This window comes from Xiphophorus couchianus, chromosome 19, assembly GCF_001444195.1.
Source record: "Xiphophorus couchianus chromosome 19, X_couchianus-1.0, whole genome shotgun sequence".
NCBI classification, from domain to species: domain Eukaryota; kingdom Metazoa; phylum Chordata; class Actinopteri; order Cyprinodontiformes; family Poeciliidae; genus Xiphophorus; species Xiphophorus couchianus.
The window spans coordinates 20520413-20536162 of NC_040246.1; the positions used below are offsets into that span (position 1 = coordinate 20520413).

The 15750-nt window shown below is 37.3% G+C and overlaps 1 protein-coding gene across 5 annotated transcripts in view; it reads left to right on the top strand.

Moving 5' to 3' along the window:
- Positions 1 to 15750, top strand: part of cnksr1 (connector enhancer of kinase suppressor of Ras 1) — a 32167-nt gene that overhangs the window by 13748 nt on the left and 2669 nt on the right. For 4 of the 5 annotated variants that reach the window (XM_028000368.1, XM_028000370.1, XM_028000366.1 and 1 more), the window contains exons 5-20: positions 2761 to 2802; positions 2943 to 3062; positions 6422 to 6481; positions 7176 to 7244; positions 7358 to 7483; positions 8486 to 8604; positions 10585 to 10730; positions 11882 to 12021; positions 12100 to 12133; positions 12565 to 12740; positions 12819 to 12892; positions 13144 to 13215; positions 13969 to 14039; positions 14326 to 14387; positions 14475 to 14562; positions 15081 to 15265. In XM_028000368.1, coding sequence (XP_027856169.1) covers positions 2761 to 2802; positions 2943 to 3062; positions 6422 to 6481; positions 7176 to 7244; positions 7358 to 7483; positions 8486 to 8604; positions 10585 to 10730; positions 11882 to 12021; positions 12100 to 12133; positions 12565 to 12740; positions 12819 to 12892; positions 13144 to 13215; positions 13969 to 14039; positions 14326 to 14387; positions 14475 to 14562; positions 15081 to 15265 — 1584 coding nt within the window. The remainder of the gene's footprint in view (positions 1 to 2760; positions 2803 to 2942; positions 3063 to 6421; positions 6482 to 7175; positions 7245 to 7357; positions 7484 to 8485; positions 8605 to 10584; positions 10731 to 11881; positions 12022 to 12099; positions 12134 to 12564; positions 12741 to 12818; positions 12893 to 13143; positions 13216 to 13968; positions 14040 to 14325; positions 14388 to 14474; positions 14563 to 15080; positions 15266 to 15750) is intronic. The other variant, XM_028000367.1, reaches the window with a different exon arrangement.

Consider the following 15750-nt stretch of genomic DNA (forward strand, 5'->3'; position numbering starts at 1 on the left):
GTTGAGCTGCAGCTTGGTTTGCCACAGATATCTCTTATCTTCCCACAACTTTTGACATTTTCATTTTTTAGATATCTTTGGCAGTTTGTCAAAAATACGTGTTTTTCTCAATCATAAAGTTTTCAACTTCAGGAATGTTTACTACGTTATTTACTGGGCTTAGGATGAGAGACTGCAGCAACAAATGCTTGTTTTGTTATTTGCATCCAGTATGGCTGCACCCAGTTTGATGACAACATATGAAAACACAGTTTAGCACATTGTTGGTGGCTCCAACAAGCATATTGAGCATGCTAGCATGAGCTAACATGACATTTTGTCTGGATTAACTGAGGTTTCCTTTAGCCTTTTGGTAGCAGTTTTTGATTGCAAAAAATGAGGCCATTATAAATTATAATAAATGACAGTAAATATTTATTTTATATGAAAGAAAATTGTTAAAAATGATTTATTAGCATGTCTTTCATACACCTTTCAGAGCCCAAATCTTAGCTCAAGATGCTAATATATATTCATGACTCCCTGTGTTGTACCTTCTTTTTAACTCTCATTGCTTACGGCTCTATTTTTAGACGTTCTTCCGTTGTGAAAAGTGTCTGACTAATGAAGCAGCTGAGCTGAGTAAGCCTAACAATTAGCCTGACTGTCATGATTTGCTCAAATAGGCATCAAGTTTAAAATTTATTTTCATCTGTTGTATTATTTTTAAAGTGTCAATCATTGTCACAGGTACACAAGTTTTCACACTTGAGTAAAAGCAGAACTGGGCTGATAATGATACTCATAGTCGTGTGTCATATGACTTCTCAATTAGCCCAATCCGTTTGTGTTCAGTGTTGATCCCTCGGTACATTTCACAGGGATTAGTTTTACCATCCGGACCTCTGTGCAACTCGTCACCCGGCCCCTCAGATTAGCTCTGGGCATTAATATTACCAGGTGTGTTATGCTTTGTAAACATCGGCATCATCCTCTTTGAATTTCTCATCATTCTCCATTATATGAAGCTGCTTCTTCATTTCTTCTGCTCCCTTTCTGAACCCACCTCTCTGCCTGCTGAACCATTATCGTCACTCGCGTCCCAGAAACCAGACATGAAGGCAATTTAGTTCCACTGTAATGGCTTTAATAACTGTATCATTCAACACCGGCGCCTTCTGAGTGAAACATTGTTTATCAATGTGAGATAGATGGAGTATATATACTGCAGATTAAGTGGGAGTGTGTGTGTGGGGGTGTGTGTGAGGATCTATGGATTTTGAGGTCGTCCTGTAAATGTAGGGCTGCTCCATCTTTACTCTGATGCTGATTTTATTGAATTTCTTTGCTGTTTAGTACCAGAACCTTTCTGAATTTTCAGTTCTCCTTATAAATTATTCACGTATTATAAATAAATTGCATTGCTGTTGAGCATTTCTTATCCATTTGACTGGTTCTAAAGAAACTATTCCTCTACATATTGATAATCATAAGCTGCAAGGCTCCAATAAAAGCTTTCAGTGCCTCCAGAAGTAACCAAACAACTTGAACTTTTCCACGTTTTGTCACTTTCCACAAAATTCAAAATGTTTTATTTGTATTTTTTGTGATAGACCAAAAATGCAGTTCATAACTGTGAAGTGGAAGCAAAGGAATTAATTTTCAACATTTTTTACAGATAAAAATCTGAACATTCAGTAAAACATCTATCACTCCACTGTAAGTTTTTGGGAGTTTATTTCTGGCTGCTTTGCACATCTAGAAAGAGAAAACTTAATCCATTCTCTGGAAAACAACTCAAGATCATCAAATCTGATGTAAAGAGTCTGGACTTTGACTAACATATGAATATGCTTTAATCCAAGTAATTCCATAATGTCTCTGCTTGTATTTTTTAAATTGTTGTCCTGTTGGAAAGGGAAGTTTCTTGAGCAAATATCTTTGTACACTTTAAATAAGACAAAACTACCTTACAAGTAACTTTGCAGATAAAAAAAGAACTAATTCCACTGGAAGATTATTTCACTTATCCCATTTTATAAGTGAAAATATCTGCCAGTGGATTTAATACATTTTTTGTCAATATTACTTGAAACAAGCTCCTATAACTTGCTGAAATTTTACTTGTACGGTAGTTTTGTGTTGATATCCCAGCATCTCCTGCAGGAAGGAATCCCAGCCAACAGAACATTAAACCAGATGTAGCTTCTATTGATAGAAAAAATTGAGAGAAAACATAAAGCTAACAGTTGAAATAACAGTAAATAACTCAACTTAGAGAGTAGTAGAAGAAGAAAAGTAGCAGAGTGAGGAAGAGCGGTCTGTTTGTTTCATTTAAGTTTTCATGGGTGTCAGAGTAAGAGGGGCTGACTACAAATGCATTCCCCAATTTGTTTTATTTTCATCTGTAACAATGTGTCAGTTTCCCTCCACTGCAGCAGCTTGCCCTCTTTTGTTTTGGTCCATCTAATAAAAAGTTTAAAGATGCATTGCTGTTTATGGCTGTAACATGACAAAACGTAAAAAGCTGCAGACAGAGTAACTCAAATCAGTCCAATCAAAAACATGACTGGATATATGAATCATTACTATTGACTTCATCAGGCAGCTTTCAACTGGTGTGTGGCGTTTTGCTTCCTGACTCAAGCTGTGAAGAGGAAATGGGACATGAGTTTTGACTCAGTTTGTTCCATTTCCACAAATCAATGGCATTAGCATTTAGACCGATGTGTCATTTTGTGACTCCTCTGCTTAAATCCTGCTGTTTCACTTTCCCAACAGGATTCCACCGTCTACGAAAAGGAGAAGGACATCATATCTGTTGTGAGTTTGTCTCACAATTTTGCTTATTCATAAATTCATCTGATGAAACGTTTGTTTCACTGTGCCTTAAATGAGGTATTTTTAGCTGTGTGAACCGGTGTCTCCTCCCAGTAAGTGAAGGTGTGCTTCTCCCGTTTTAGTGCCGTCAGCTGGTGGAGGTTTGTGACGAGATCCTGAACTCCAGCTCCGATTCGCTTCTGACCCACACGGCTCAGCTGGAGAGCGTCAACCTGGTACCTGCTACACTCGGTGATCAACTGGTAATGTTTTTTTTTTTTTTTTTACCTTCTTGTTCCTTATTATCTTCATGAATGTAAAAAGGTTTTTATTCCGTGCTAAATTTGTGTCAGCCACGATGAGCTCTCATGCGTTTGCTCCGTTTTATTTTAGTTTTAGGTTTTATTAAGGCTAAGACTTCAATGTATGCTTTCAATTAACGCGATAAGAAGAAATGTGAAAAGTTAAGCTCACATGGTAATTGAATTAGCGTTTAAATAAGCTAATATGAGATGAATCCCATAATGTCGTGTTTGGTGCTGGATAACAGGAGTAAGAGCTAAATGTTTATTATTGCTACATAGTCCCAACATTTAACCTCTAAAGCCAGAATGAGACATATTGAGAAGATTCAGAATAAAAAACGCTGACCATGTGTCAGTTTTGATAGATTTCAATTCAGAAAGGGTTTTTTGTTTAATATTTTTTATATTTTTACTTTGTTGCCTTTTAGTTAATTATGCTATGTTGTGCCATTGAGAAGAACAGATTCATGTACAGGATTTCAAATTCATATTTCCACTAAAGTTTAGTGACTGTAAAAGCAAAAATACATTCTTGAATATTTTTAATATTGTCATCTATACTTCTATAGTCAATGTTCTAGTTTACACTAAATTGAGCTAGAAATATTTATATATTATCATAGTACACATTCTATGATTTATTTATTGATTCAGTCATAAACAAAAATTGGAATGGGTAAACTTTGCTAACCACTATTTGATTAAAATAGAAATGATGATGAATAAATTACAAAATTATTTAATTAATTTGATTTTTTTTATTTCATCCCACCCATGTTGATATTTAATAAAAAATGTCTAACTCAGAGTTTATCTGCCATCTAGTAAACTGAAGTGTTTCCTTCTTCATTCAGTTAAAATTCACACCAAATCAATGTAAAATATTTAAATTTCAATATTCCTTATTTTTTCTTTACTTTTCTTGACCTTTACATCCATTTTTTTTACACTTCACCTAGCTTATCAGTTTGCTCACCCTCACATTGTTCTTTTATTCCCCTCCAACTGATTATGCTAATGTTTTTTTAAACACTAACTTGTTTAAAGCTTATTTTAACCCTGACCTCTGCTGGGGGTTTCCTCATTTGGTTCCTGTCAACTGATCCTTCGTCCAGCTCAACGTTCTTCTCCTTGTACCCACTTTTAGTTCTGTTCCTAAAGCCTTCTCTGATGTTTGGTAGCCAAAGCACAATGTTCTTTTTGTGCTGCCTGTCCTGTTTTTGCCATGAAGTCTGCACATTTGGTTCAGTACTCACAGCTCTTCTCTGTTCCTCCGTTCTGGTTATCCCTCTAATCTAGCATCCTTTTAGGATTCATTTCTAAAGAGCTATTTCTTTCATGCATTTCCCTCTTTCTTTGCCTTTTACTTTTACCATTAAGTAAAAGTCTTATTAGATGGCATCACATCTTGTCTTTTTAAACATTTTTTTCCTACATTACACCACCTCTGACGTTGCGCCTGCATATTGTTTACATGTCCATGAATGCAGCCGTGCTTCTGAATGCTAAGTTCATTTTTCTGCTTTTCCACTGCTTCACAAAAGGAGGACTTTTACAAATGTACTTAGCTAGAGGAGACAGTTTGTTAATTACAGCTGACAGCAGGTAATTGATTAGAGCACATCACCGATAATGAAGTCGGCGCTCTGACAGATTAAGAGTAATGGGAACTAAAGGCAGGAGGAAAAGGAAGTGAGAAGCAGAAGGCATTATGGTTCTTACAAAGGGCGTTTACCGAATGTGACGTGCCTCTGACATAATGTGTAAATCTAAAAATTAAAAGCACTGAATCTTTTTCAAATTTTATGTAAATATAGTTGTAGAAATTTTGAGATGGAATAAAGAAAAACAATAAAATTATGTTAATACTTTCTAAAGTTGGTGCTTAATTTTTTGGAATTTAGGATGTAACGATTCACTCATGTATGTCTGTCACAGAGTTTTAACCTTAGAAATATTTGACAAAATGTTATTCTGGAAAACATTAACTGAGTAACATGACATGGAAAATTATCCCAATATCTTTTTTTTCTGTAGAAAATGTAACAGTTTAAAATTAAAAATCTAGTATCTGTTTCAATATAAACTTTAACAACAAATTAGAATAAGTAATAATAGTATTTACTTTCTGAGTTTCTTATAAACTACCACTGAATTTTATTAACATTTGCAGGACTTTATGGATTAATAAAGATAAATTAATAAACAATATATTAACGTATAAATCCCATTTGCGCTTCTTTAAAAGTGAAAACATGCTTGGTAGCAACCAGAAGATAATGCAAATCTAATTTCACATTACTGTTTGTAATCTCCTCTATATTTTGTAAAAATGCTTCAACATTGGAGACTCCACATACTGCCTGTCAGGTCTCAGCTGTATTACCTGTCCTAATAAATTCTAATGCCTTTTTTATTACTATATGTCCTATTTCTTAATTAGTTATTGAGTTGTTGTATTGCCCAGCACTAAACTGAACCTCCATAAATTGCATTTTGATGAGTTAATATATGCTTGATAGATTGCTCAATATACATCACAATCATTCTTAGGTCATTTGGTATTTGTTTTTGTTTGTTTTTATTACATTTTCTGTTGATATGTTGCATAAAATCCATTGAAGTTCTGTGCTTTATAAAGCAATGAGGATAGACGAGTTTATATGCTGAGGAAGAGGAGTAACTGACCAAGCAACAAAGAAAACTAATCAGTGGAGAAAGGAAAACGTCGGTGCAGAAAAGCAGGCTGGAAGAGGAGCATTGCAGAAAACTAATGGAACAAAGAACTAAACAAAGGGAGAAACTACAAAACAGAAGGGAATCTAATCACAAGAAACAAGAGGTGTAAAGGCACAAATGTTTAATGAATAAGTGAACAAACACAAATAATAACCAAGCATGGCAAGATCCAAAAAAATGATCCAAAAGAGAAACACAAATGAAACTTAAAGTTCAAACCCATACTAGTCATAAGTTAAAGATTGTTACAAAATGTGGAAAAAGTAACAGGAAAAGTACATATGTAGTGCTTCTTTTAAAAATCAGAATGTCATAAATACAGGAATGAAACACATTTTATCCATTGATATTTCCATCGCCATTAGATATGTATTGATTGTGTAATTTGACTTGTGATTAGTGATGACAAGTTGATGAACAAACATCAATATTTCCACAGAAACCAATTATAACAGCAGCATCATCGTTATGTTGCTTCTGTCCAAGCTGTTTGTGCAGATTCACACTGTGCAGACTCACTAGTTATTTTATCTTTCTGAATTATGCACAGCATTTTTTTTTGTTTCCATTTCTCTCAGGGGATCGAGATAGCGTCCACCAGCTCCAGCAACCACTACGTGACGGGAACGGCTGCTGAGGTCAGGTTCACACATTTACTTTTCCTCCCATTTGGACGTTGATGCAGCCGGCTAGCAGTATGTGATTCAGTGGTCCTCCTGAGCTCTGAGCCAGTGGGGTTAACTGCAGCTAAAGATGTGTCCAGAGGGGTCTTCCCCACATTGAACTACTCAGCTGCCTACATTAGTGCCTTGCTAAAAAAGCCACTGATGTAAGAGAAGACGACGATAACGAGCAATGTCTCCGGTCCAATCTGTTACCCAGTTTTTGCCTCAAAAGAACACTTTTGTTCTTTTTTTCTGCTAGTGTTTGGTTAGTTGCTGTTGTTTTGCCAAACACTTGTCATTTTTGTTATGAAAAGTGAAAATTAACAACAACACTTTTCATTCTCTGGCCTCGGTGACGATAAAAACAAAAAAACGGCAAAGTGACAGCACAGTTTTCTCTGCTCTGTTAAAGACAGTGAGGCATGACACATTATTTTCAGCCAAAGGCTCATCTGTCTGCTCTAAACTCTACAACCTGCAGGCACTTGCTGCATTGCATTTGTAAACACTACTGCTCATTTTAAATGTTGCGTAATAAATCCAAGCTGGGAATATGAATACTGTCAGAAATTGATTTATAGCGTTGTTGGGATTGTTCTGTGCTACATTTAGCTGGTTTTGTGTTGCAGCAGCTCCAAGTTTACGTTGCTTGTTCCTCCTTTTGCAGCCTTCCACTGATGCCTATTTGCGAGTCCTGTCTGGTGATGAAGTGATCCAAGTCAATGACCAGATAGTGGTGAGTGATGCAGTACATGGAGTGTGATCCATACACCTGTATTTATGTCGCACTAACACTTGTGCACAAAGAGAAAAACCTTCACGCTGAAATAATCTGTGCTGCTGCATCAGGTCGGTTGGAGCAGAGCCAGACTTATTGAGAAGGTGCGGGAGAATCCTGGTGGAGTGACTCTGATCATAAAGAGGATCCCGGGTTCGCTGCAGCGCAAGCATTCGATCCAGATCACACCTGTGCAGGTTAGTCAGGTTAGCTTCACACCAAGTTCACGTTCAGGTTCAAATTTGATTTGTCTATCATATTTCAGCAGCAAGGCAGTTCAATTTGCTTTACATCATAAAAACACAAACAAAAAAGCAAGCTCATAGAACACATAGTCAATGTTACATTTTGTCGTTACACATCAAAATGTTGATTAATGTTTCATTGATTATGTTTCAAAAGCAACTATAAACAGGATGGTTTTAGTCTAGATTTAAAGGCTCTCAGTGTTTTGGCTGTTTTGCAGTTTTCTGGAAGTTTGTTCCAGATTTGTGGTGCATAGAAGCTGAATGTTGCTTCTCCACATTTAGCTCTGGTTCTGAGGACGCAGAGCAGACCAGACCAGAACCAGTACCAGAAAACCTGGGAGGTCTGGAAGGTTGATACACCAGCAGATCTGTAACTCAGTGCATCTCTAATATTGATATGCATCAAACCCAAACCAGACGTCACATATTTATGGACATATTTATTTCTCTCTTATCACTGCTGATATTTTGCAGCTCTGATATTTCACTTATGAGACGCATCTTTGGAAAAAATCTCGTCACCACTCGGGATCCGTTTCCACCAACACTTAAACTCGTCACCATGTCGACTGTTTGTTTATGATCACCACAGTGAAACGCTGCATCAGTGAACAAGTTCACGCGCGCACACTGTGCACTTCACACCCCCTTGTGACCATTGCCATGATAATCTGGGATCTAGCTGGCAGCTCAGGCTGAGAGAAAGATGTGAATCAGCTCTGTGTTTCAGCCCATATTGCCCCGAGACGACACTCGGCTTTCAGCGAGACTTTCACAGACTTTGTGTTTGTGTGACCGTGTTCCTCTCTCATCTGTTCGACCGCAGTGTGTACAGACAGAACCTGCCATCGCAGTCCGCGTGACATCCGCTTTCTTAACCCTGTGCTAACCTGTAGACACACACAGGCTTTAATGTGCACACTCACATGTTTGGATTTCATTTGTTCGTAGAAGGAGGAAGAGGAGAGACGAGTGAGTTCGGAGGAAGAAGAACCGGAGGGCAAAGAGGAGAATCAGAGGCACTCCATATTTGAGAGAGTAGCAGCTTCTGTCAGATCCCTGTCATTTAGGTAGGATTATTAATAAATTAGTTTGTAAAAAATATTCATACACATTCACCTTTTCACTTGTTGCCATGTCAATAACACAATACCATGTGTTTTGTTTGTGTTTTATGCAAAAGATCCCCACCAAATGTTAGCATAAATGGCTGAAGGTTTAGCTTGAATATTTCTTCAATTTCTCTATACTCTGATCTGATAACCATGAATAAAATCCAGTGCAACCCTTCAGCATGTCAAACTCGAGGCTCAGGGGCCAAATCTGGCCCGCCACAACTCTTTTAGTGGCCCTCTAGGCTCAAGATGCCAAATTTCTGCAATCCTTTCCTTCAGAATTTCACAATTCTATATTCGCAGAAAATTGTGCAAAATCAACATCAATTTAAACCGTGAGTTTATTTCACATTTTCTGCAAAGATTTTAAAAATGATTGAGTTTAATTGATACCAATTCACACCTGCAGGTGGCGATAGTTCTTATTTTTACAACACAGCTGTCTCAGTGTAACTTGATGTAAAGTTATAATTTGTTATTGATATGAGAAGTAACAAAAGTCACATTGAACGTCATATTAAATATGATGAAATTCCTTGCAAATATTCCTACATTAGCACCACAAAATTAGTGATTTTGACTGCAAAAAAATCCCAAAAACAATCACAAAATCCTGGATCAATAAGAAAGGTTTTATGATGTACTTATTGGATGCAGAAACAGCTATTTACCAATATTTCAAGAGTTTGTTAATTGGTTTTATCAATACATTCTGGCACAACCAGCCTTGGAGAACATGAAAAGGAGTATGACACTCATGACCCAAGAAGTCATTTATGCGTAGTTGAATAAATACAACTAATCTGCGAAAGCCTCAAAGGTTTCTTAGAGGAAGACCAACAAACCCATCAGTACGTTCTGTAGAATTTTAAATCAGAGTTCAGTTATAAACCTTTGAACATCTCACAGAGCTCTTTTTAATCAATCATCTGAAATTGGAAAGTGCCAAGACATGGCAATCCAGCTAAATCTGAGAGTATCAATCAGAGAAGCAGCCAAGAACTCCATGGTAACTGGGAAAGCTGTGAGATCCGCAGCTCAAGCGTAAAATTCTGACAACGATACTCTGGTCAAATAAGCCAGAAAACTACCTTTTGTGTTTCATCTTTGTCTAATACAAAAACCTGTTTAACAATCCGACATATTTAAGTGACCAAAAAATCTTAAGACCTCTAAAAACCTGTGAGGGATTTTATAAACACTTGTTGCCTAAACAAAAAAACATTAATGAATCTGTGGGAGATGACATAAATCTTATTTCATTTCCACATCCAGACATCCAGGTTTGTTTAAAGTTTGTTTCACTAAGTGATCACAGATTTACTGAGTTGAACAGAACCTCCAACATCCTCTGCTGACCTTTTTAATCTGCCTGAACCCAAAGGGTTTAACGTGACGTCACTTCACAAATGCCATAAATTCCACCAAGTCCACCGACAAGCCGACGTTTGCTGGAAACGGGAGCGAAATAATAGATGAAGATGCCAACCAGCATCTGAGTGAGTTTCAGAACGGCGATGAAAAATCTAAAGGAGAAAAATCATAGGAAAAAGTTAGAAGAAGCAAACATGAGAAATGATGGCTGAGGGAGCTCAGGCAGATAAATGGTGGGAGTGGGAGGTGATGCACTGCAGATCCACATTTCAGACTGCAGGCGTGTAAAGTCATATCTGATCTCTGTAGAAGTTTTGGTTTTGTATCAGTGTCTGTTTAAACACAGCTTCCTTCACTCAGTGTTAAATCAGTATCATATGACACCTGACTTAAATGACAGCTGCGGTCAGTTCTTCTGACAGCTGTCATCACATGGTACCAACTATTATATTTACTTTTTTTTTTGGTTTTTGGAAAAATCTCAGAATTTGCAACTTCTTAGAAGTTCCCAGATTCTCCGCCTGGTTTCTAAGAATGCCTCTTGTTTGTGTTGTGCTGCAGGCGGGCCATTCATGGGCCGGAGGTTCGACAGAAGCATATGGGACAGGAAGAGTCTGAGTTGCCTTCTGACAGGGAGCAGGAGAGGACCGTGACGTTAGCTGCATTTCAGAACCAACCGGGCAGGTTGTCTCCTCTGCCGGCGTCAGGTATTTAAAAAATCCCTCTGTATGTTGGGGATTTTTTTTTTATTATTGTACTTTCAGCAATAAGTCAGGATGAATCATCTTCAACACAAAATACCCCAACAGTAATTGGTTCATTCTGTCATTCCTTGTGGCATTTTTAATACTCTGCAGGATGTAGCCAATCAAAACAAAGGAAAACTGTCAGCTGAGCTCAGTTTTGTGTCTGAACCAGAAACCAAGATGGTCTGATTAGCAAACGAGCCTGGCCATGGAACAGTGCAAATCTGTTCTTTGGTTACTAAAGCATAACAGAAACCAAATTTAGAATAAATATATTGCTTCTTAAAGACATTCACTAGAATATTGTAAACTAAAATAGACTCAGACTGACTGCACACCTGTAAATATTGCAGGTGTGCAGTTTCTGCCACATGTATTTGTAATTCAACTCAAAAATACTTTATTAATCTCGAAGAGAAATTAAATATCATCATAACTCATATCCAAATATCTTCAAAGAGTCATGGATTTTGATGCTGTGGGCAGGAAAGGCCTCCAGTAGCAGTCAGTCTTGGCCTCTGACTGAAGACTGTTGCTGTCTGACTGTCTTTTCATGACTGTGGTGACATGCTAACAGCAGCAGAGATGATATTTCAAAGCAACACCACCAGTTGACAAACTCTGCTAATCCACCTTGTTTGCTTTTGCCACTCCTCTTTAACCCTCTGCCTGGTCACATGGTTAGAAAGCTGAGCGTAGACGGCTTGAACTTCTTTGATCCTGCTCTGCATACAAGAAGCCTCCTTTTTAACTCCTCCTGTAACAAAACGATGCCATGTTGCCGTGGTTACACATCATAACAACTGCAAAAGTAAAAAAAAAAAAGAAAAGTAAGACTGAAAAGCATTCCAGCTCAAAAGCATCCAAAAGCGGAGGGAATCATGCAATGCTTCAACCAATAAAAATAATGAACAAAAGAACAAATAAGAATAATAAATAAGAAATTAGTATAAAACATTGAAATGTGAGGAAAAATAAAAAACAGGATTGTTTAAATATTATGCCTATGAGGATGATCCTCCCTGCTGATAATTCTGACTGAATATAAGTGATTATTTAAAACAGTGTAATAACTTAGGTTATTGATTGTGAACTCAAACTCATCATTGCAGTGGCTGAGAGTTTGGATGGTTCAAGGCGCTCTCCAAATCTCAGGAAAGACCGAACGCCGTCACCAAGAAGTCCTTCGCCTTTTGAATTTAACCTAGAAAGAAGCAGCGTCAGCTCCTGCCCAGACATGGTGGGGCACACGGTGAGAGGATGCTTCAGTTTCAGCAAAGTCAAAGATTACATTAAGATCTCTGTAACGTTCCTGATTATTCTTTTCCAGTCGAATAAGGAAACCAAGAAGAGCTCTACGAAAGGTAATACTTTTGGATCAAACAGTAAACAGACACAAAACAAAAGTATTCGTACCTTTCAAACCAGTTTGCGTGTACACCAAAACTATATAGTTTCTTCCATTTCAAAGTTATGCACTACCTTGTGTATTATTTGCAAATTAAGTTTGTAGTTTTTATGTGACGTGAAAAAGCTCAAGCAGTATGAATACTTCTGCACTGCATTGAATACTAATAGTGTTAAAAGATTGCTTTATTTAACTACAAAATAAACATTTAAGGATTATTTAAGTCAAATTAAAAGCTATAGAAAAAGAGCTTTTTGAAGATATATTTACTGAATTACTATTAGAATAAAAAATGGATGAAAAGCAACATTAAAGTTGAAAATAAAGGTTTTTAACAGCTTTAATTTACTCATCTTTCCTTTTGTGTTGTTTGTGGTGGATTCCCAGGAATGTCGACAGCTCTGAGCCGGCGCCGAGTCTCCTGCCGGGACTTGGCTCATCCCGACTGCGACGGCTGGCTCTGGAAAAAGAGGAAGGAGAGCAGCGTCTTCATCACCCAGAAGTGGCAGCGCTTCTGGTTTGTTCTGAAAGGACCCAATCTGTACTGGTATAACACGCAACAGGTAGGGGAAAAAAAACTTTCAAAGAATGCACTTTTAGCACTTTTAAGATTGTAAATCTGATTTTTGTATTTTCTTCAGGATGAAAAAGCTGAGGGTCTCCTAAGTGTATCCAGCTACAACTTAGAGAGTGGTGGAGAGCACAAGAGAAAACAGTGAGTATTCCTTTCATGATGGATCATATTGCAAACCTGTAACATTTTTCTTTGACGTTGATGGATTTGTGGTTTATGCATTTAAGGTTCAAGAATAAAAGCGAGGTTTTATAATCTCAGGTTATTCTTGTTATTTTGGACAAACCGAAATGCTTCATCATCTTACAGAGGAAAATAATTAGGATTTTTGTGGACCTCCACTGTGTGTTTCATGTGACTCGGACCCTCATCCCTCCATCTTTGTTCTGCAGCGTTTTCCAAATGACCCATAAGAAATTTCAGAACTTCTTCTTCGCCGTTGACTCTGCCGCCGACCTGAGCAAGTAAGCTGGAAACAGAACATCCAACATGATTTTTTCTTTTTTACTTATTTTGTATTTATTGATAGGGTAATGCCAATAAGTAGAAAAATGTAAAAAATATTTCATGCATCCACTCTATTACCTTATTTTATTCACTCACAACAGCATTTGATCATATTGTTTTGGGTGCAGATGCGCGCTGCCCCCTGCTGTTGGAATTAATGGATTCTCTTTCTCCTGCAAAAACAGTTAAAAAATTTTAACAGCCCCTACAGGTGTGATTTCCTAGCAGCAATAAAACATTTTTCTTAATATTTCAACCTACAGTGCCTTGCAAAAGTATGAATATCTGTTGTTTTGGTAATTTGTCAATGTTACAATCAGTAAATTCACTGTATTTAGTGGAATTTTGTGTCTTAGTCACAGACCGAACAAACAAAGTAACTTATAACTTTGAAATAAAAATAAAAAAATACATTGTTTTTGCACTTTTTCGCATGTATTTGGGGCCAGATTTGTAAAGCTAATTGTCCCGTCAAGACATTCACTGAATACAAATGCACAACACAATTTTCAGATTTTTTGTTAAATTGTATAAAAGCACAGACTATTTTTCTTCCACATCACACTGTTCATCTTTGTGTTAGTTTGTTAAATAAACTCTCAATAAAATCCACTGATGTTTAAGGCTGCAGCATGACAAACGTTAGGGGAGTGTGAATATTTCTCCAGTGCACCGTAACTTTTGATATAATAATATTTATTTTTCTTCAGGTGGATCAACAGTCTGATTATGGCCATACAGAAGCACAAGAGGCTCCAGAAAGGTCCAGATAGTGAAGAAGGTAGCCCAACACTTTTCTATTCACTTTTCTAAGCAAAAATCTTTTTTATTCCATTTTCTAAATGTTTGTTATCTGTAGCTGTAATGCTTGTTGAGGCTGCAGTGTCAGCACCAGTGGGAAAACACATAATTGTGTTTCTGAATTATGAAATGTTAACCGTTAGCAGTGAAAGGAGCCTAATTGCTGTTGCTGTGGTTGCCAGGCAGCTGGTTGATAACAATAATGGAAACCAGCGCACACTTAAGGTAATGTCATTATTTCAACAGCCTTGTTAATGTTTTCACAGAATGTTACAGCGAAACTGAATCGGAGAGCGAATCGTCTCCTTCAGCTCGCAGGAAAAACAAGGTTGGTGCAATAAAAAAGAGTCAAAGCAGCAAAAATAAATGCGCTTCGACCTGCTGATGGTGTTAATGTGTGTTTCTGTGTGTGCAGCAGAAAGTTCAGTCTAACACTCTGCCTCGACCTAAGGGGAAAATAAACAAGGCGCCATTACCGACTTCTTCAACAGAGGGCAGCAAAGGTACAAATATGCCCTGACAGGACCTGCGCTCCTCACACTGTAAAAACACAAAACCTTACTGAATATTTTTAGTCTAGTTTCTTGTTCAAATATCCTAGGACACTAGAAATGAGACAAAAGTACTTTGTAAGTAACTTTCCAACAAGATGTAGGATCTTGGTTTAAGTCAATAGTTTCTTACTACTGATGAAAATGTACTAGTACCATTGGCAGATAATTTCACTTATAATATGACATTTTGCCCATGTTATAATAATCTGCCAATGAAACCAGTAATTTTTCGTCAATATTAAAGAATTACTTACTCAAAGCAAGCTCCTATATCTTGTTGAAAAGTTACTTGCAAATTATTTTTGTCTTATTTCAAGTGCACTAAGATATTTACACTAGAAGCAACAACAAAAGCACTCTGTAAGGTTTTGTGTTTTTGTAGTGCAAGTCATTTCACTTTCTTTCTTGGTTCATTAATAATGAAAAGTTAGATGTTTTCATGTCATATTTTGTGTCTTTTTTTTAAGATGGTGGCACCGTGGATGAGATGGGGAGGATGTTTAACAACCTGAAGGAAGGAGGCGTTTCTCTGATTGGCCATGAGCAGCCGTTCACGCAGGACCACTTCAGGAAGTCGTTCATCCGGCGCAACAAGAACCCGGTCATCAACGAGAAGGTGCACACGCTGCGGGCCCTGCACAGCACGCTGAAGGTGAGAGAGGACAGTCCCTCCGGTTTGGAGCTTTCCCGAGAATAATGATTCCATCAACTGTAGTTTAGTTCATGTCAGAACTTGAATTTACTTCTAGAGACGCACCGATCCAATAGCAATATCTGTATCTGTTCCGATATTGAAAAAAAACTCTAGATTGACAATCTGCCTGATCCATAAGGAAAGATCTATTCAGTCTAATTCTACGCTTTGTGCTCTGAGTAATGTAGAGCACAAAGGTTCAAAACCTTCTTTCGAACCATTTGAAAGAAGGTTTGTTGCAGTTTATTGAATAATAATGTTTATCTTTGCTATTTATTTTACGCTGTTTTTATGCTCCCATTTGAACTGACTGGACAGATTTAAGTTGTTTTCCATGTTTGACCAAGCTTGTGGAGCTATTGATGTGTTTAGTGAGCCTTATTAGTGCAAAGTTACCAAATAAATTTTTATTCTGTACATTTATGTCTGGGTTTAGAAAAAAG